Source organism: Galleria mellonella, unplaced genomic scaffold, assembly GCF_026898425.1.
Source record: "Galleria mellonella isolate WM207_F2 unplaced genomic scaffold, CSIRO_AGI_GalMel_v1 utg65, whole genome shotgun sequence".
Classification (NCBI taxonomy): domain Eukaryota; kingdom Metazoa; phylum Arthropoda; class Insecta; order Lepidoptera; family Pyralidae; genus Galleria; species Galleria mellonella.
This window is the reverse complement of record NW_026442138.1, coordinates 11,349,980-11,370,303: the sequence shown is the minus strand read 5'-3', so window position 1 is coordinate 11,370,303 and position 20,324 is coordinate 11,349,980. Positions and strand designations below refer to the sequence as shown.

The 20,324-nt window shown below is 41.7% G+C and overlaps 1 protein-coding gene across 5 annotated transcripts in view; it reads left to right on the top strand.

Moving 5' to 3' along the window:
- Positions 1 to 20,324, top strand: part of LOC113518691 (baculoviral IAP repeat-containing protein 6) — a 54,174-nt gene that overhangs the window by 31,661 nt on the left and 2,189 nt on the right. For 4 of the 5 annotated variants that reach the window (XM_052900738.1, XM_052900739.1, XM_052900736.1 and 1 more), the window contains 29 exons: positions 104 to 187; positions 755 to 880; positions 1,059 to 1,198; positions 1,430 to 1,592; positions 2,001 to 2,231; positions 2,885 to 3,122; positions 3,848 to 4,083; positions 4,402 to 4,598; positions 5,132 to 5,267; positions 5,488 to 5,572; positions 5,870 to 6,072; positions 6,845 to 6,943; positions 7,346 to 7,496; positions 7,866 to 8,008; positions 9,105 to 9,344; positions 9,646 to 9,936; positions 10,302 to 10,451; positions 11,519 to 11,739; positions 12,390 to 12,648; positions 13,504 to 13,715; positions 14,695 to 14,865; positions 15,217 to 15,457; positions 15,677 to 15,839; positions 16,469 to 16,586; positions 16,717 to 16,837; positions 18,194 to 18,417; positions 18,879 to 19,118; positions 19,539 to 19,727; positions 20,001 to 20,135. In XM_052900738.1, coding sequence (XP_052756698.1) covers positions 104 to 187; positions 755 to 880; positions 1,059 to 1,198; positions 1,430 to 1,592; positions 2,001 to 2,231; positions 2,885 to 3,122; positions 3,848 to 4,083; positions 4,402 to 4,598; positions 5,132 to 5,267; positions 5,488 to 5,572; positions 5,870 to 6,072; positions 6,845 to 6,943; positions 7,346 to 7,496; positions 7,866 to 8,008; positions 9,105 to 9,344; positions 9,646 to 9,936; positions 10,302 to 10,451; positions 11,519 to 11,739; positions 12,390 to 12,648; positions 13,504 to 13,715; positions 14,695 to 14,865; positions 15,217 to 15,457; positions 15,677 to 15,839; positions 16,469 to 16,586; positions 16,717 to 16,837; positions 18,194 to 18,417; positions 18,879 to 19,118; positions 19,539 to 19,727; positions 20,001 to 20,135 — 5,207 coding nt within the window. The remainder of the gene's footprint in view (positions 1 to 103; positions 188 to 754; positions 881 to 1,058; positions 1,199 to 1,429; positions 1,593 to 2,000; positions 2,232 to 2,884; positions 3,123 to 3,847; positions 4,084 to 4,401; positions 4,599 to 5,131; positions 5,268 to 5,487; positions 5,573 to 5,869; positions 6,073 to 6,844; positions 6,944 to 7,345; positions 7,497 to 7,865; positions 8,009 to 9,104; positions 9,345 to 9,645; positions 9,937 to 10,301; positions 10,452 to 11,518; positions 11,740 to 12,389; positions 12,649 to 13,503; positions 13,716 to 14,694; positions 14,866 to 15,216; positions 15,458 to 15,676; positions 15,840 to 16,468; positions 16,587 to 16,716; positions 16,838 to 18,193; positions 18,418 to 18,878; positions 19,119 to 19,538; positions 19,728 to 20,000; positions 20,136 to 20,324) is intronic. The other variant, XM_052900737.1, reaches the window with a different exon arrangement.

Here is a 20,324-nt window from a genome sequence, read left to right as displayed (position 1 = left end):
CCTTCCTACATGTAATACAATTTAATTAAGGAATGCATTATTAAACAATATTGTCACTCATCATTTCTATAGTGTTATCAATGAATATCTTATTTGTCCACAGTACTACAACACTCACTGATTATGCAGAAATTCTACAGGACATTGTCGATGTGCGATGGAATGAACACCTTATTGTTAAACTCAGGTACTTATTCAACTTCAGAATCCTTGTGATGTAGAAATGTTGTTAATAGTACATTACTGCAGCGGCCAGCAACTGAGGCATTGATGGACGAACGTACAAATGTGGGCCGAGGTGTAGCCGAGGCACACATACGTAAGTCTATCAATGTCTAGTTGTGGCCAAGCCTTGCATAGTACTTTTCTCAAACAATGCGCGGAAATCAAATCACAATTTTACTATGTACTATGCCGCTATGTACTATTTATATACTCTAAACTGTATGACCTTGAGTTGTATCATTTACGATTTTGATAATATTTTCATGAACATACTTGTTGTTATCAAATATATGAACAATTTCTATACCTATAGACTTGTTTGGTTTGTTACCTGTCTTATAGAAAGCAGTATGTGCAGATTGTTAGTTGTCTATTATGTTCTTGGCCTTCCACAAGGCAGCATACTGGGACCTATCCATTTTTCTTTGATGATCGTCTTTTACTGTAAATAAGATTAATACAAAGCTATCCAATTCTTATGAAACAGTTTTTTTTTTATTATTAAAAATTCAATAATATGTGTGTACAGGAATGAACTCGGAATCGTCGTCGGAGTACACCTCACTGAAAGAAGAGCTGTTCTTACTAGTGGCTCATATGCCAAACGTCGCCTCCAACCCAGCGCTGATGGTCAACAGTCTCATGGAATTCCTTAGTGAGTTGAGAGCATCTTGTATATATAGTTAATTTTATTGCAGGTTTTGTTTACCTGGTTTTGTTGGATTCGTACATATAATTTTTAATAGATTTCCCAAAAGCATCTATTGTGTATAGCTTTTGTCTTGAAATATTAATTAAAAAAAAATACTAATAAAAAAAACTTTCTTTAATAGGAAAAGAAGAAATAGTGAATTTATCTCAAGCAATGCAGCAGCTGATCATCCGGCTGCTGGACAAGCCCGAAGCGTTGGCTGCGTTCATAGACGCCGGCGGGCTCGAGCTCGCCGTGGAGAAACTCACCGCGTGTCATCAGGTACACTAGCATCTATTAGTGTACAATAATATTGGTATTATTTGTAAAGTTTTGTATTTTTATGAGGATATTACACTGATAAATGTACATTGATTGTGCCAGGGTAGTACTCGATATGTTGTCGGCCTTTGACTTTAATGTTATCTAGTCTTCTGTACACACAAGGAAATGTTAAACCTCTTGTTGAAACTATAAAAACGCATATCTTTAACAATGTTGTTTTTTGTGTAGGCGGGTCCAAGCGGTAGCCAAGGGCTAGTGTCCTCCCTGATGAACTACCTGAAGCTGCCTCCGCAGCTCATCAATTTGTCTACGCCCGCATCGAGCAGCAAGAAGAACCAGCCACCTGTTATAGAGACTTCCAATGGTGGTCTGGTAAACATCGCGCCACTATGTGAGTACTTCAAGAATTAGTTAAGAGGTTGAATATTTCAAAAAAATCTGATAGGTGCTATAACCAATATTTAAACAGGGTCTCTTGTATATTTCTTTTAATCGCCACTTGATTGAATTCGTTCGTTCTGGACGTAATCTCCTTCCGTATTCTCATATCGTGATTTGTAGTCTTCAACTAATGTAACTGAAAATATTGTCCGAGAAGAAAGTTTCGGTTCCAGTCGAAATTAATAATAAATAAATAAATAACTTTATTGCATAACCATGATTGTAACAAACTCAGCACTGGAAATTTCAGTAAATTTGTACATTTGGATCAGCATATATATCTGTGTGAAACGGTACAGAAGCGGGGATGAGTGTAGTTTAGGCGGGAGACTAGCGTGGAGAGTTTGTGGGTGAGCAGGCTCGGTGTCGTGCGGCAACCCGACGGCGCAGGCGGCGGACGTGCTGCTGGACGGCGGCGGCGCGGGCGCGGGCGCGCGGCAGGCGTGCGCGGCGCGGCGCGTGCGCGCGGCCGCCTGGTCCTACCACTTCTTCAGCGCCGACGACGCCTCGCTCGCGCTCACGCTCACGCTGCCCTACGCCGCGCAGCTCTACGAGGTGCAGCTGCAGCCGCACCTCGCCTCGCTCGCCAGTCAGTACACACTACACAGTACACAGTACACAATACACAGTACACCACCACCATATAGTAACGGCTATCACAACATCTCATTCTAATTTTAGAGGAAATCATTTAAAATATTACAAAAATTTTAATAAAAAGGACCAGTTTATATTCTTTTATTAAAACTCTTGTACAAGTTGAAATTATTATAAATACATTTAAAGGATAGGATTTAAGACAATTAAACTTAACCAATTTCCCAAGATACATAATTTGAACATGCAAATGATGATGATCCTAGATTAATTGGCACACCTGGTTTTGATGACTCAGTAAATAAAACTAAATATTACTAAATTTATTTTCTGATTTATTTCTTCTATACACTTGTACATTACATCTATAATTTATTAGGTAACTAAAATAAAATAAAAGACACGCTTGTTTGTTCAAGCGTGGAACAGAAGAGAGATGAATCATAGACAATCCTAGATACATTTTTTTACTAAATCATAGACTATAAGAAACGGATATCCTGCCCGTTAGGAATAAATTATGATTAAAATTGAACTTAATATAAAAATGATATTTAGATATGTTGAAACATACTATATTGCGTAAACATAACTAATAGAATTTTAGTGTTAGCATGTATGTTTATCAATAAACTGTGTGTGTAGCATGTCCCGGCGCTGTAGCAGTGGAGGCGGGCTGCGGGGGTACACTAGCGCCCCTGGGCCCCCCGCAGAACACCGCCGGCATGACGTTCATCCGGCTGGCGGTCATGAGGCCAGTGGTGTGCACCACTGTGCAGCTCAGGCTGTACAAGCCGCGGGACTCCTCCAACATGGGCTTATTGCAATTAAAGCTGCTTGTGGAACCGGCATTTAACAAACACGTCAGCAATCCGGGCAACACGTAAGTTTTTAATTTTGTTTTGTAAATAAATACCTTATATTTTTTGTGTTGCAATAATGCAAAATTTAATTATTTTTTTATAAAAAATTGTTTTTGTAAGTAGTTATTAATTTTTTAATACTTTTTTGTTGTAATGATAAGTTAATAACTAATTTAAGGTTTAATAGTAAAATTTATAGTTATTAGGCTATCATGATATTATTAGGTGAAAATTTGTTCTTTATCAGGAGTATAAAATATGGCGTTAAGTTGCAGGAATAGTCCTGCAACTCAATGTCATATTTTAGACTCATCGTCGTATATTTGTCTTTAGCAATAGGACGTCAATATATAAAATCTTATATAATTTGTTACTTGTGATTACATTATGCGAAATTAGTCATAATAACGATATAACTTAGCGGGACGTTTGTTCTCAGTCGGCGGTGTACCGATCTTCTGTCCGCGGAGAATCGGCAACTTTGCATTGTAGGAACTTTTTTATGTCACGTGTCACACTTGGCGGATTCTCCACATTGACTTTTGTATTGAAAGGTCAAGTTTCCAATGCATCCACGCATGTTCACACGAGTGACGTTGCGGTGAATGTGGCGCGAGCGTATTTGTAGGACGTTATCGCACGTTTAAGATGTAGTAATGTTTTAGTTTGTAGTTAGGTGGTGCGCAGTATATTTATGTGTGTTGAGCGGACAATGTATAATGTGTGCGCGTGCGCGTGTGTGCAGCAACAACTGGGCGTGGGTGGTGGCGGCGAGCGGGCGCGCGCCGCTGGCGGCGGATCGCTGGTGGCGCGCGGTGGAGGGCCCGGCGCTGGGCGCGCTGTGCGCGTGCGTGGCGGGCGGCGGCGCGGCCGGCGCGCACGCGCAGCGCGCGCTGCTGGCCGCCGCGCGCGCCTGCCCCGCGCGCGCGCCGCCGCTGCTCGCCGCGCTGCTCGACATGGACGCGCAGGCGCACGCGCACGGTAACCGCACCCACCGCACCCACCGCACCCACCGCCCGCTGTCATCGCATCTACTAAATAAACTAATTAATAAGTCACTCCCACAAATAGTAGTCATTTTTTTAATTGAAACACATGTATTTCATACATTTAAACTAAGAAAGTAAATGCTTCTACTCTGTACTTTATTTTAAAATTGATTTAAAAAGTAGTGTGACTAGTTGTTCTTCAGATATTTGCTTTCTATAGCATGCGCATCAGTCTAAGCATGCCTGCTTTTATCTTCCATTCCTTATTCGCTCCGCTCCGTGGCTCTAATTCGAGCGTGTAATACCGCAGCGTTCCAGTCGTCGGGTGGGTCAACGTCGCGCGTGAACGGCAGTATGAACGCAGTGTGCGAGCTGGTGCGGCAACTGTGTCGCTGGTGTCCGGAGGGCGCGACCGCCGCGTACGTGCGCTGGCTGACCGCCGCCGCGGAGCTCTGGCTGCGCGAGCGCAAGCCACCCTCTGCCGCCCTTACACATACCCTCGCCGCCGTGAGTAGCATAAACATCTCTAAGCTTTCACAAGTACATTTTGTTTCGTAAAAATAACAATTACAATCATGGAACTATGCCAGTATACCCCATCTATTGTAAACAAAATTATTGAATTGGTTCAGAATTGACAGACTATATAATATATAAATAAATGTGATCTGAGAATCTTTTGCAAGTCGCTAAAAATGAAATGAGTAACGTGGCTTCAGTTGTTGCGAACAGTGATGGTTGAAACTGCTGTCTCTCCACTAAATTCACTCGCTACTACTAAAACATTATACATTGTAAATAATTAAATGATAAAATAAATATTTAATGTATGTCACTAACTTAGGTAATATACTTGAGAAAAACTTATCCTGCTCGAAGGACCAAAACAATATAGAATCTGTTATCGTAAATCAGGAACTGCAATTACGCGTATGAAATACAGACGCGTAATGTGTGCCCTGGTGACTTGTTTTCATAACTTGAAATTTGTAGATTTTACATTTTTTTCTATATTTTTTACTATTGATGTCATATCACAGGTACTATGGACTCTCAAAGAGGAACGACTTCTAGAGAATCTGGAGCAGCTGATAACCGACGATTTGTTCGAACTTGTTTACACGTGGGTGCAAGATGTTCCTGAGAACAGTCTGTTGAAGGAAGCACTCGATGCCGGTAAATAATAATTTATATAAAAAAAGTTAGCTGCTTTGTTTTATTGGTAATCAAGAAGAGGTCTTATTGGTATTATATTAGATGTTTATTTACATTGCTGTAGATGAAATTTTACATTTATTTTACAACAAATGTAAACGATATGTGTAGATGGCGCGCTGTAGTGGAAATTAAAATGTGAATATAATTAGATTATATTTTATATTTTTATTTATTACAGTTCTGTGCTCAATGTGCTACATCCGGTCGGAGTTGTTTAGAATGTTACTAGAACATATGGATATACCAATGGATCATGATGAAAGGTACGACAATTATTTAACGAGTTATCCTTAATTTTTTGGGTTTTTGATGACATAACAATCTTTCGATTAGACAAAGATGTAGCTAATAATTTAAGATTTTTGGTCAAAAAATAAATAAAACGTAAAACGTGTATGATTAAAAAAAGAATTATTAAAATAACTTAATATTCACAAAAAAAATGTCTAGTCGAGAACATTTATAAATTAATGACAATTTGTCTTTATTTTACGGTTATTTAAATTGTTTTACTCTGTGGCTATAATGTGTATGTTGACGTGTCGTATGTGCGCGTGTAGCATGGAGGGGCTGACAGATGACACGAAGGTGCACGTGTCGCCGGCGGGAGGCGGCAACGGCGGCGGCGCACGCGACGGCGGCGTGGCGTGGCGGCTGCGCGGCTGGCAGCTGCAGACGGTGGCCGCCGCCGCAATGTCGCCCGCCGCCACAACCGCGCTGCTGCACTCGCGGCTGCCTGCCGCCGTCGTCGCCGCACTCGTCGGTACGCGACCTCGCTGCACTACATTTTACTATTTCATTTCACTATGAAAATATCATTTCACCTCTCTATGAATATCTCATGTCACCTCACTACGAACATTTCATATTACCATACTATAAACGTCTCGTCTCATTTCACTATAAAATCTCATGTCAGTTCACTATGAACATCTAATGTCACCTCACTACGAACATTTCATATTACCACACTATCAATATCTCGTCTCATTTCACTATGAAAATATCATGTCACTACATTACGAACATCTTAAATCACTTTATTATCTCACACATATTATCTTATAAACAAAAAAGATATTTTTATGTCATGGTGCTTTACTGGCACAAATATAAATTAGAACATACCCATAATGTATAATTTTTTTTTTATTATGCTACAAACAGCCATTAAAAAGTTATAATTCATCTTTTTATGTTATATAAAAATATAAACGAGTAATGCAATATATACAATATTAGAAGTGTATGTAGTTAATTGACAAAATTGAATCATACGCCTATAAAGTAAGCATATACAGGGATAAAAAAAAAAGAAAACCTATAATAAAGTAATATAGTAAAAACGGATACATACAGAATTGAACTAAAAATATGGCATAATACTGATATAACCCTCAGATTCCACTAACCAACTCTTAGAATAATTTGTTGTTTAGTTACAAGTATTTTGTGACATTCCTAATAGTCTCATTTTTATCAGTGTACACTTTGAAAAGTTAAGTGACATTTTTACAATGTGCACTGTTTTATAGATTTCAGTGAAGCAAAGTTGGAATTGATTAAAGAACAACTCGGCTCAAAAGATGTTCAAATGGAAGATGGCGAAAAGGAGACTAGTCAACCCAAACCTGGTATGTAGTAAAAGCAGCTTAATAAAAAGTAATATATAATATATGTATAAAGTAGTAAAAATATAAGCAATAATAAAGTACTTATTGCATCTAAAAACATCTTTATTTCTATATTTCTCTATAACATCGATAGCTTCGGTCAGTTGAATTTAGCGTATATGTTGCAACAGCTTTTTACAAAACAAAATATCAACTAACTACGAAAACATTTGATATTTTAATAATAAAAATCGTAATTTACTTAACAACGTGAAGATAAATAGATATGACGGTCCTTCGCACCGGATCGTCGTAATTGGCTCGATCTTATATTGAGTGTGTGTATGTAGATAATATTGTTCCGTAAATACAATAAATATGTAGAATGCGTGAGTAGTGCATGGTGTACGTTGCGTGCGACAGAGGCGGGGCGCATGCGGCGCGCGTGCCGGCTGGTGGCGTGGGCGCGGCGGCTGTGCGCCGAGCGGCGGCTCAAGGACTGGCTGGGCGGGCCCGGCGCCGCCTTCTGGCGCCCGCTGCTGCGCCTGCTGTGCTACCCGCGCCCGCCGCACGAGTACGCCACGCACACACACACACCAATACACCCACACACACACACTTCGTACAATAACTACACGATCCTTGATTGTCACAACTATAGAAACAAATGGCTCTATTGTACCTTCATACTGCTTAGAAAGGAACGCCAGTCTTGGTCAATAAACAATGAATGACCTTATATATGGTGACGATGAACCGTCGACTGAGAAGGAGAGGCTTGTTTAATAATTAATGGCTGAAATTATAATGGCTAATAATAAATCTTGATCCTCTAACAATCCACTATTTATATTTACACATACAAAAACTGTAAAATTCTTTTTGATTGTTTTATCTAATGTTATAATAATTTTATTATTAAATTTTATACTATTGTAAACAGCACGTGGCAGGAGGGTGCTCAGTACGCCCAGCTGGAGGAGAACACGATTCGGTTGTTCGCGGAGTTGACCGTGTGTCACGCCGCCAACCAAAAGTTATTCGCCTCCACCTTGCACAGTATACTGGAGTCACTGAACTGTGTTGGTGAGTTTCAAATTTATCTATTATTTGTTGTGTACAAGAATACATTTCTTACATACAAAAAGAACTACAGGTTTTTTTATATTATATACTTTTTTAATATTGTGACCTAACAAATATTTACATAATATATTTTATACTGCAATAAAGAAATACATAGAGAAGAAGAAGAAGTGAAATAGACAGAGAGTGAAATACACTCGTTAACGTAACAATAGAAACAAACACTGAAGCTAACCTTCAATGTCTATATGCAATTATATTACCAATGTCTCGCCGCCGTAGGTTTAAAAGCAACAATGTTATTAAATTGAAGTTAGTTGAAAATATATCCACTCCAGAAAAGACGTGTGTTTTCTTCTTGCACTCTAAATTGATATTCAAAAGTGAACAAAAACTTAACACAATAAACACAAACGAAACCAATTTACAACTAAAAAGTTGTAAATTGGTTTATTTCAAATTGACTATGGCTTTTTAAACTCTTACATGTTAAACAGTTTAATATATTTACTATATTAGCACATATAGAAAATTGCATTCATTTTAATCATAAAATTTGCCATAGGCATTTACAATAACACAAATGCTGTCAGAATCGGTACTGTGAACTTTTTTTCCACATTAATAATTGTTGTTTTATGTATCACTGTGAGTTTCTGTATGACTGTTATATGTAAAACATATTTCTTTACATTCCATAGTACTTAATACGGTATCATTTTCTTCCATTAATCATAGTAATATTTTAAGGTTGTAAGAGATTATGTTGACTAAATTTGTTTGATCCCATTATGTTAATTAATAAAGGTCACCTGTCAATACCCACTAATACTTCCAAAGAGGGTTGACGTCATACAGGCGGCCGGTAGTTAAACTATAAGTCAAATCTTTTTGTAATATGGATAGAAACATATTACGCCGACCCCAAATAATCATTGGGATAAGGGTAGGAAGATGATGATATATCATATCACTCACTATAAGTTGCATTCGAGAATAAGAAATATTAATGCAATCCTGCTACTTGATCAGGTGTTTCCGTCAGTGTTAGATGTACATGAGCGTTTGAGCGTAATATGAACGGTGACCGGGACAGGTCCGGAGGGCATCTCGGGGTTCACCCGCGCGCTGATCCTGCGGCTGGTGCTGTCGGCGGAGCGCGCCACGGTGGCGCTGCGCTGGGCGGGCGGCGCGGGCGGCGCGGGGGGCGCGGGGGGCGCGGGCGGCGCGGCGCCGGCCGTGGCGCCCGGCCACCCCGCGCACCACTACCACGCGCTCGTGGCGCTGCCGCTGCACACCACCGTGCGCGCGCTGCTCATCGCGCACAGGCCGCCGCGTTAGTACACACCGCATACTTGTACACCCTCCGCCCGCGCGGAATGTACCTTGCATTACACACATATTTCACTTGTGCAATATTGTACTATCGTACAAGTAAAAAGTAATCATCTACACCTATACACATACAGGTATATTCATTTTAAATGTTTTAACCAATGAAAATGATGTAATGAATGACGAGATTCTTTAAACTAGTTTAATATTATGGAAGAGAATAATATTGAGAAACATTACATAATACTTGATTTATTTGTTTAGTAAAAATGGTTTGTTAATTTATTGTATAACATGTATAGTGCCAATAATAGAAGAGAGCGGGCGGCTGTGCGCGAGCGTGGGCGCGGGCGGCGCGGCGGGCGGCGGCGCGGCCGGCGCGGGCGGCGGCAGCTCGGCGGCCGTGCTGCGCAGCGCGTCCGACACGGCCATCATGACCGCCGCCGAGGCCTGGGAGTTAACGCTCGCCGCTGCCAGCGCCTCCAAGGACAAGCGCGTCAAGGACGTCAAGAACACCTCGCTCAAGCAGCAGAACAGCAAGAAGCGACAATCTAAAGCAGCCAACGACGCCACCGTGCTCACCGTCGCCGATGGTAACATATTATGGACTTCTTTTAATTTAAATAATAAAAATTATTTGTTGACATTTTAAGAGGAGACACTAATCTCATTAAGGTTTAAGTAATATTAATAAGATTTAAAAGTGAATACTTTTATCCGGCTCAAAGGATCATGATTAGAAAAACTATCTAATATTGTCTGGAATTAAAATTTAGTAGACAGTCTTGATCTGTATATAACATATTTATTTCACCATCCGTGAGTCGCATTTAAAAGTGAATGCAACTGTCATGTAGATATGGGATACTCAATTTTTTTTTTATCCTTTATAGATTGATACACTTGTATATTTCGTTGATAACAATATTAATAATGATTTGTAATGGTGGTGGGACAGTGGAGCTGCTGGAGTCGACGATCCTGGTGCAGGTGGCGGGGCTGGAGGGCTTCGTGCCGGGCAGCTGCACGCTGGCGCAGCTGGCGGCCGCCGCGCCGCACGTCTGCGGCCCGCACCTCACGCTCACGCTGCACCTCAACACCAACGGAGGTACACACTCCACTCTCGCGTATATACACACCACTCGTATATCGTTCCCTTCCAACATATGCCCTGTGGTTTGAACTCTGCGATGTATTTTATTTACTTGTTATATTACTCTTGTATATGGGTTAATAATACATAAAAAAATATAGTACAAATAGACGCATACATATCTTTTAGGCATTGTAAAGGGAGCCAGGGACATAGACATAGATATTTTACAGTTTGGAAAGATGTTTATTTCTAACACTTTAATGCACAGTAAAATCTTAAATTATAGGTTATAGAGTTCTTAAGAAAAGAATGAGTACAATGGCGGAATTATCCCATAAAAGGGATTTCTTTCAGTCGACTTTTGAATGTTTAACAGAAATTGTAAATTAGTGAAAACAAAAAATAATAAGAGCTAATTAAATAAAAACCAAAGAATAATAGGTGTTACAGTTACAACATTGGTACTGGATAGCATAACACATCCAAATGATACTTAATACATCTATCTAAAAGAATTATATCTGCATAACACTTCTAATATTCTAAGTATGAAGTAACATAAATCTCATGTTAAAAATTTACAATTATAAGAATACTAATAAACAATACATTATAATACATACATATAAATACATAACTAAACATATATTTAGGATGTTTAGATGTTTGTTAATGATAATTTTGTAAATAGATCATTTAAGCCCCTATATTAATACAGTTACTAAATATTTGTACTTTACTAAGACTTCCGGTTCTAAGAGTATCGTCGGGTTTCCTTATGAAATTTGTACTGGCGTGTTTGTTGAGACTGGTGCCTTTAATATGTTGCTAGTTATTGGAAATAATTTTTGACCAATTATCAAACCCCTAACTTTATCTGATTTAAAAAAAAAAGGCACAAGTGTCATCAAAGACGCCAGTGCAGATTTCATAAGGAAATCCGGCGAGACCCTTTCTTTTTTATGCAACTTTGAATGACAAGCAAGCTGACGGCCCTTTTGATAGAAAATGGTAACCGCCGCCTATAGAATATAATACGTCACAGTTACTCGGAATAATAAATAAATAATAATTTACAGATGTATGGTCAGGTCCCACTTGGGATGGCGGCGGAACCACGAGTGCGTCAGCAAACAACGGTTCCAGTGCTATACTAAGAGAATTTGGCGCGTGCGGTGGGCTCGCGCTAGTCGCTGCCAAGTTACCCAGACCCCACGCACCGCCACCGCCACCGCCCACGCTACATCATCATCACCATCACCACGACCTCGACTGGGTCAAGCTGGACGATCCTTATGAGGTCAGCGTTGTTAATTGTTTCATCATATTAGCTGTTAACTGTCCACTGTTAACATAGGTCTCCCCCATAAGGAGGAAAGGGTTGCCAGTGGTTGTCATGGACAGTTGAGTTAGTAGCCACAGTTAGGTTTCAAGTGAGTGCTTTAAGTGAGGGACACTTGTCCATTTCTTGATAATTGAGTTCCCTTAGTCGCCTCTTACGACATCTACGGGAAATAAGGGTTAATCCATTTTATCCCGGGACCATACGATAATTATTAACTGTTGTTTATTATGTCGTATTATTCATTATGCCAAATTTGGTTTTTTCAACAGGTTTATGTCTTTTAGGTTTTTGGTTACGAGATGTATTCTAACATAAGAATTAAATAATGTGGTAATCATTGTTTTGTCTCTTACTATCAGTAATTTTTTTTTATTGGGTAAAAACATTCTATTTTTTCAAGTTTCATAAAACGATATTTATAAAATTTTATAACAACCGGTTGCACAGTTTCAAATATTTTATAATAATGTATAATGAAAAATTGTTTGCCAGTATTCTATTATGAGCGAATCAAGGTTTTCAAGCAGACACGACAGCGAGCGAGCGCGTGGTGTGCGAGTGGTGTGCGAGTGGTGTGTCATGGTAACGTGTGTGTGCGCGCGCAGGAGGTGGTGGAGCTGGGCGGCAGCGGCGCGGGCGGCGGCGGCGGCGGCGGCGGCGGCGGCGGCGGGGGCGGCGGCGGCGCGGCGGGCGGCGAGGAGGGCGGCGCGGGCGGCGGGTGCGCGGGCGTGCCGGTGCACGCGCTGGCGGCGCTGGGGCTGCTGCTGAAGCTGCCCGGCTACGCGCACGCGCTGCTCGACGAGGGCGCGCGCGCCACGCACCTGCTGCGCCTGCTGCTCGGCGTCGCGCACGACGAGGACGGATGTCAGTCCGCACTTTGGATAACTTATTGTAGGCTCAGCACCGCACTAGGCGTGCACCTCTTCACACCACCATGAGGAAACAATCATATCGGACATTAACTGTCTATTGCTGAACATTGAACATAGACTTCCCCCATTAGGAAGTATTACTAGTATAGTCGCCATGTTCAGCAGGCGCGATGGCAACCGCAATTAGGTTTTAGTTGATGATATATATTTTTTTTATACAACTTAGAATGGCAAACAAGCTGACGGCCCACCTGATGAAAAGTGGTAACCGTCGCCTATAGACATGAGCAGTGCCATGGACATAACAGAGTATACTGTTTCGCCCATAATACCTCCCATGCGTTGCCATTCTTGAGGACTCAGATATTATTCCTCTATACCCTGTAAATTCACACCATATCCCACCTTTCAAACCGAAACACAGCCATGCAAACACAACTGCTTTACGGTTGAAACACGAATTAGACAGAGGTACCCAAGCAAATAACTTTTATACAAAGTCTCTTTCTGATATTTAAAGAGGAACACTGTCGCTCATATCTTGTCCTACGACATCAATGGGAAAGGAAGGGCCACTTATTATATGTCGACACCACGCGATAAGACTCAATACGAACCTTCCGTCGAAGATCAACAGACACCGGGCACGAGTGTGCCTCGACAATTTTAAGACCGTTTTATTAATCTCCCGTATTATATATGACCGATAATAACGTACTGTATTCGATTTGTATTTTTATCACTGAAATTTCCCATCGAGCGATTTTTTTTAAATCAAATTATTACGAAAGTTATTTTTAAAATATTAACAAATATATCTCGACCGTATACTCGTTGTATATTGCAGGTAGTATCGTGGTGGGCGGCGGCGGCGGCGGCGGCGGGCAGTGGTCGCTGGGCACGCTGCCGTTCCGCGTGGTGTCGCGGCTGCTGGAGGCGGCGCCGGCCGGCAGCGGCGAGGGCCGCGCGCTGCGCCGCTCGCTGCTGGCGCTGGGCGCCGTGCGCCTCGTGCTCGCCTGCCTCGCCGTCTTCACGCACCACCGCCCGCACTCCGCAGAGGTACGCCGCCTGCACTCTGACACCACGCATGTTTCCATATTCCATAGACAAACACAAGAAAATATCTCTCATCTATCTATATATAGTACATTACTGCAGCGGCCAGCAACCGAGGCATTGATGGACGAACGTGCAAATGTGGACCGAGGCGTAGCCGAGGCACACATACTTGAGTCCATCAATGCCTAGTTGTAGCCAAGGCTTGTATAGTACTTTTCTCAAACAATGCGCGGAAATCAAAAACACGATTTTACTTTTTACGTTCAATGACGAATAACGAACAATAATAATTTTTCACGCGCCATTATGTTCCTTTGGTTTTTTTTAATAAACAGCTTCCTATTTGCAAGCCAGTTCGAAATTTAAATAAAAACTTTTATTAGTTACCTCCTCGGTAGCCATGTTTCAAAGTAAAAGGTCATTCCATTTTAAATTACAGGGCAGATATGAGTTTACATAGTAATTTATCTGACCGCAAAACACGACAGATATGGATTTTTATACAACTTTTGCCGGCCGCTGCCCGCATGTATCTGGTCAGTACGGCAATTTTGATTTATCTCGAAGAAGATTGTCAAAATAATGCTCACATTTCCAAGCATGTTTGAGAAAAACATATTTATGTATATGAATAGTAACTTTATTTGCTTCATTATCATATCTGCCTCTAACTATTCACTGCTGAACATAAACTTGGGGTTATTGCCAATAGTTGCCACGCTTGGCAAGCGGATTTGCAACTGCAATTAGGCTTTGGAGACATTTTAAGAGGGACGCTGCTGTCTCACCCTCTCTTAGTCGCCTTTTACAACACCCACGGTAAAGAAAGGAGTAGCCTATTCTAAGCCGGGACTAAACGGTAATCCATTTGCTTGAATACAAGTTATTACATTAGAAGTATTTTAAATTAAAAGATATCACATCAACTGTTACCAAAATGTCGACATTTTCTGAAGGCACTTGTGCAATGATTCAACAGAACAGCCAAGCATCGAATGGTTCGTCAGCGAGCAAATCCGAAGAGAAGAGCCAGTTGTATTGGGCGAAGGGCACCGGGTTCGGCACTGGCTCCACGCAGCAGTCGTGGAACGTGGAGCAGGCGCTGGTGCGGCAGCGCACCGAAGAGGAGCACGTCACCGTGCTGCTGCAGGTAAGTGATCACTGTCTATCGTACACATTAGATGAAGCTAGAACTTGCGTGAAGAAGAGGAAATTGTTGGAGTTATTTTGTTAATTTTCAGAATCAAGTGAATAAATAGTTCTGCATATTTTTAATGGTTTACTTATAAATTTATTAGAAATATTGAGGGTTATTCTCATTGACACCGGTTGTCCAGGTATCACTAAATATAGGATTATTCGGCTCGAAGGACCAAATGTTAAAGAGCAAATGAATGATGAGATTTTCAGGAGGGACAGGAGTTATTTTTTTTTTATTTTAACCTCTATGTGATTAGTGTTTACTAGTGGATTTTGTAACAATATTTAAAACCCTTGACAGGTATTAGCGTCATATATGAACCCTGGTGAAAAGTGGCCCCCTGAAGAGGGGTCACAGGAAGGAGAAGCTTCTACGTCGGCGGCTGGGAGTGGAGTTTCCTCCGGTGGTGCGACGAGTGCGGAGGAGGCAGATACTGAGTCGGAGGAGAGCGACGCGCGCGACATGCCGCCGGAGTTCATCGACCTCATCGTCGGCAGCTCGCTCGTGCCTGCCATCTGCTCCTACCTTAGGAACGATTCGGGTATGCGAAAATTGTCTATAGTTCGTTGAGAGAGTAAATTTAATAAAATGCCATTGAGACTGAAGAGTTAACTTTCTCATTTATTGAAGTTTTAATAGCTTTTTATTTATATTCGATGCTCTTTCTATATAAACTAAGTTTGTAACATATGTTGACATGTATAAAAAAAAATTGTCGTTATTGACTGGCGTGTGCGGCGTGTGCGGTGTGCGCGTGCAGTGCTGGACATGTCGCGGCACATCCCGCTGTACGTGTGCGTGCTGCGCGTGGCGCGCGCGCTGCACGCGCTGCGCGCGCGGCGGCTGGCGCCCGCGCTGCGCGCGCTGCCGCGCCTGCTGCACCAGATGTCGCGCACCACCAACTCCTACGCCACCAAGCTCAGGTGCCACATCCTCACCTACACCTCACTTACTTACTTACTTACTTACACAAACGACCACCTTCTCGATTCAGACGATTGTTTTTGTTTATTACTTTGTATCTCCGACATTTATAAAAGGATTTTTTTTTTTATCTGAAAGACCTTACTTTCAGGTTGATCCTGTATAAATTCTATCAAAATCAGTTTAGCAGTTTAATTTTCAAATCAACTGATTATGCCATGATTGAAATTGGTATTTTTTTTTCGCATAAAAATATCTTAAATTATTTTTATCAAGGTAGTTTACAGCAGGGGTCTTATCGTATATTTACATATGGGGCCAGCTAAGCCGTTATATGTCGACCTAGGGGTGCTCAAATTTTAACTCTTTGTAAAACCTGTCTCAATATTGTTAGACTACGATTAATCAACTCTAAGCGGCTGCAACTATTGTATGATGCAGGATTGTCGTCTAGATAGGGTGTTTCATACCATAGATATAAATTTTCCACACAATATGCATTTTTTAGTTAAGATCAACCAGGGAGCTCCCTTGGTCTACAGAGTCACTTTTTATATAGCACGAACTCTTTGTCTTTTTTTTTTATTTAGAATAATTCCTTAAAAATTATATTATTTTTTTCTTTCAGAATGAGTAAAAAAAATATATTCGGAAAAATGACATATAGCCAAAGATTTAGTACGTCAAGTAATTCAGAATTATCAGAGGAGGACGAGGGACTCGCGTCTCTAATTGCTGACATACAGGTAATCTTTTTAATAATTTCATTCTAGATTACTTTTATTTTTTTAATAAATCATTCTTAAAATATGGTATAATATATACACTTTTTTTTTATTGTAAACAAAAAATAAATATAATTGCATGTTTTGTCAGGCGACGTCTGCGCTGATGTGCCGGTGGGAGGGGGAGCCGGAGGGCGGCGGCGCGGCGCGGCCCGTGAGCGGCGCCGGCCGCGAGGCGCGCTACATCGACCTCATGCGCACCATGCAGTTCGGTGCGTGCGCACGCACACACACGCACGCACACCACCACACACCACCACACACGACTGCACAAGCACACACACGACCGCACACGACCACACACGACTGCACACGACAACTCACGCCCGCACACCACCACACACGCCCGCACACGCACACACACGCCCGCACGTTACCACACACGACCGCACACGACTGCACACGACCACTCACGCCCGCACACCACCACACACGCCCGCACACCACCACACACGCCCGCACACGCACACACACGCCCGCACATCACCACACACGACCGCACACGACTGCACACGACCACACACGACCGCACACGACCGCACACGCACACACACCACCACTCACGCCCGCACATCACCACTCACGCCCGCACACCACCACACACGCCCGCACACGCACACACACGCCCGCACACCATCCGGGCTAGCTCGCTACACCCACTGTCGTCAATTTTTTTTTTTATATGAGAATAGACTAAAACATTTTAACATAAAGAGTTTGGTTGCGCTTCGTAAAATTTTTGGCCTACCATATTTATATAAAATTGAAAATAATAAATTGGAGAGTAATTTATTGGAGTACATAAACCTGAGAGCCACTGAACACTCTTCTCGTACAACTAAACTTTTTTCTGTACCGTTCGCAAACAACGTTGTGTCATATAATAATCCAATGTACAGAATGTGCAAATTGTACAATGGCATTGATTGTAAATCGGATGTTGACATATTCTATCAGAAATTTTCATTGCATCGAAGCACTTTACATACATTGATAACCTGATAGTTTATAAGCACAGTTTGGTAGTTTGTTTTTGATCCTTATTTTGTATGTAGTTTTTATCATTCATTCTTTTTTGTATTAAAAATCCACTTGTTCTGTTTCACCTCTATGAATGTTGAGTACAACTATAGTTGGACTGCAAACTTATAAAGCTATTGTTGTATTCTATTGTTAAAAGTTTTATTGGGTACAAGATATATTACATTTAATATATATAAGTGACTTAACATTACACCAACTATTTATTCAACTAATAATAACAAAATTATAATAGTATGTTAAAAAAACCATTCAATAACAATACATTGGATTCAGTTCAATGTCAGAGCTAATTAATAATAGAGTACAAATTATGTCATTCAGTAAATAATTCTTCCAAAAAACGATTTAATAAAAACGACGCTGCAAATTCAAATTATGCAACAGACGCTGTTGCGCGCGGTATCACATTTTTGTTCGGTACAGCGTATGATACATAAACGCTCGAGAGGTTAAATAATATTTTGTAATCAATGAACATCATGTACAGTTTCCTATAATATTTTCCACATGTGTTAACCGTGCAGAGACGTTCGAGATGCTGGCGGAGTGTTCGGAGAGCTCGTCAGGGTTCCGGTTCACGGTGCCGTACCATTTCGAGGGCGCGGTGAGGGCGGCGGGCGAGCGCGCGCACCCCGCGCGCATGAAGCGGCTCGCGCAGGAGGCCGCCACGCTGGCCACCAGCCTGCCGCTCTCCTACTCCTCCTCCGTGTTCGTGCGCACCGACACCGACCGGCTCGACGTCATGAAGGTAACTCGCGTACTAGCCCTCACCGTCAGGGGAGGGGGGTGCTTATTGTTAGTAATGAGGTTTAACTGATCCATTGCCGCCAATACAGGTCAGGTCGACATCCACGCGGTTTCCTCTCGAAACCATTGTGGTTAATTCTAGTGGAATTCGTCACGATGGGTTAACTGACCTGTTACCATCGTCACCTATCATCCCTCACTTGTGCTCTGCCAGCGTATACCAATAACGCAGGCGGGATTACCATTCCATTATCAGACATTAAAAAAAAACCTCACCGTCGCTAGCTGTCGCTCAAACAAGACATTATCCGGCTCGAAGGGCCACATGATAAAGGCGAAATTAAAATCTTGGAAAAATTTATCAATTTAAGAATTAATTGTACAATAACTTGATTTTTAAACATAAAAGCCAATTTACTACATCGTCTATGAAAAGTTAAAAAATAAAATTTTTTACGCCAGGTGCTCATAACGGGCCCATCGGATACGCCATACGCGAATGGGTGCTTCATCCTAGACGTGTACTTCCCCGCCGAGTACCCCGCCGTGCCGATGCACATCAACCTGGAGACCACCGGGCGCCACTCGGTGCGGTTTAACCCTAACCTGTACAACGACGGCAAAGTCTGTCTCTCGGTGCTCAACACTTGGCACGGCCGGCCCGAAGAGAAGTGGAATCCGCACACGTCCAGTTTCTTGCAGGTATTTACATTTCAGTCTCCTTTCTTATTATCTATGGTTTAAGTTTAAACTCGTTTTTACTTACAATGTGTTTTTTCTAGTTAAAACTAGTGTTTACTAATTTTGCCTTCATTGCAACTAGAATTTACTCAAATAGCAAAAATAAATATTTACTTATTCTTTCTACCCAAAGGTTGTCTGGAAGAGATTGCTTAGCAATAAGACCGCCTTTTGTACTACACTATACTTATCGAAAATTGTTCAACAAATCCTGTAATGCTGGTGCAATAAGGTGTTAAATAAATAAAGTTATATAAAAAAAATCTAAAAATAAGGATAGTGTTGAATCCATTGTTAATATGGTCAAATGCCGCTGTTTGATAATCTGCAATAATATCCATCGTGGGAGAGTCAATTAATGTGTCCTCGTTACATGTGCAGGTGCTAGTGTCGATCCAGTCGCTGATTCTAGTCCCGGAGCCGTACTTCAACGAGCCGGGCTACGAGCGCAGCCGCGGCACGCGCGTCGGCAACAGCGCCTCGCTCGAGTACAACTCCAACATCTACCAGGCGTGCGTCCGCTGGGCCATGCTCGACCACCTGCGCAACCCCGAGCCCTGCTTTAAAGAGGTACGTACTGCACGTTGCTAGCAGCGCCTCGCTCGGCAACAACGTGTAATAGGCGTGTAATACGCGCCATCAGGTGGGCCGTATGCTTGTTTACCACCTCAGTGTAAAAATAGGCGTGCACTGCGCACGCTGGAATATGTTGGATAACTGTAACATTTCTTTTTGAAACTTTGTCTAGACAAACAATTATTTTAATAATACTAATCCGTCACATTGAAAGAGATTTAACATATGCAACAAATTTCCTTATAAAATTGTATATTATTATTACAGGTTATACAAACACATTTCTGGATTAAACGAAACGAGATAATGCAAACGGTGGCGAATTGGATTACTGAGCTGGAGGGACAGAGCGGCGACGAGAGGACGCAGCGTACCATACAGCTCAACCTTATGGCGCTCAAGGTAATATTTATTACACAATCCCATATCTCATGTTAGTAAGTCGATTAGTGCCACAGTCGACGTATCTTCGGTTATACGAATACCAGCTAACGCGAGCAGTCAACGCGGACCATTTGCTGAATGCAGTGCGTCACATAAAACACGTACAATACGTCGAGTGTTCTGCGTTGTTGTTATATAATATATAAC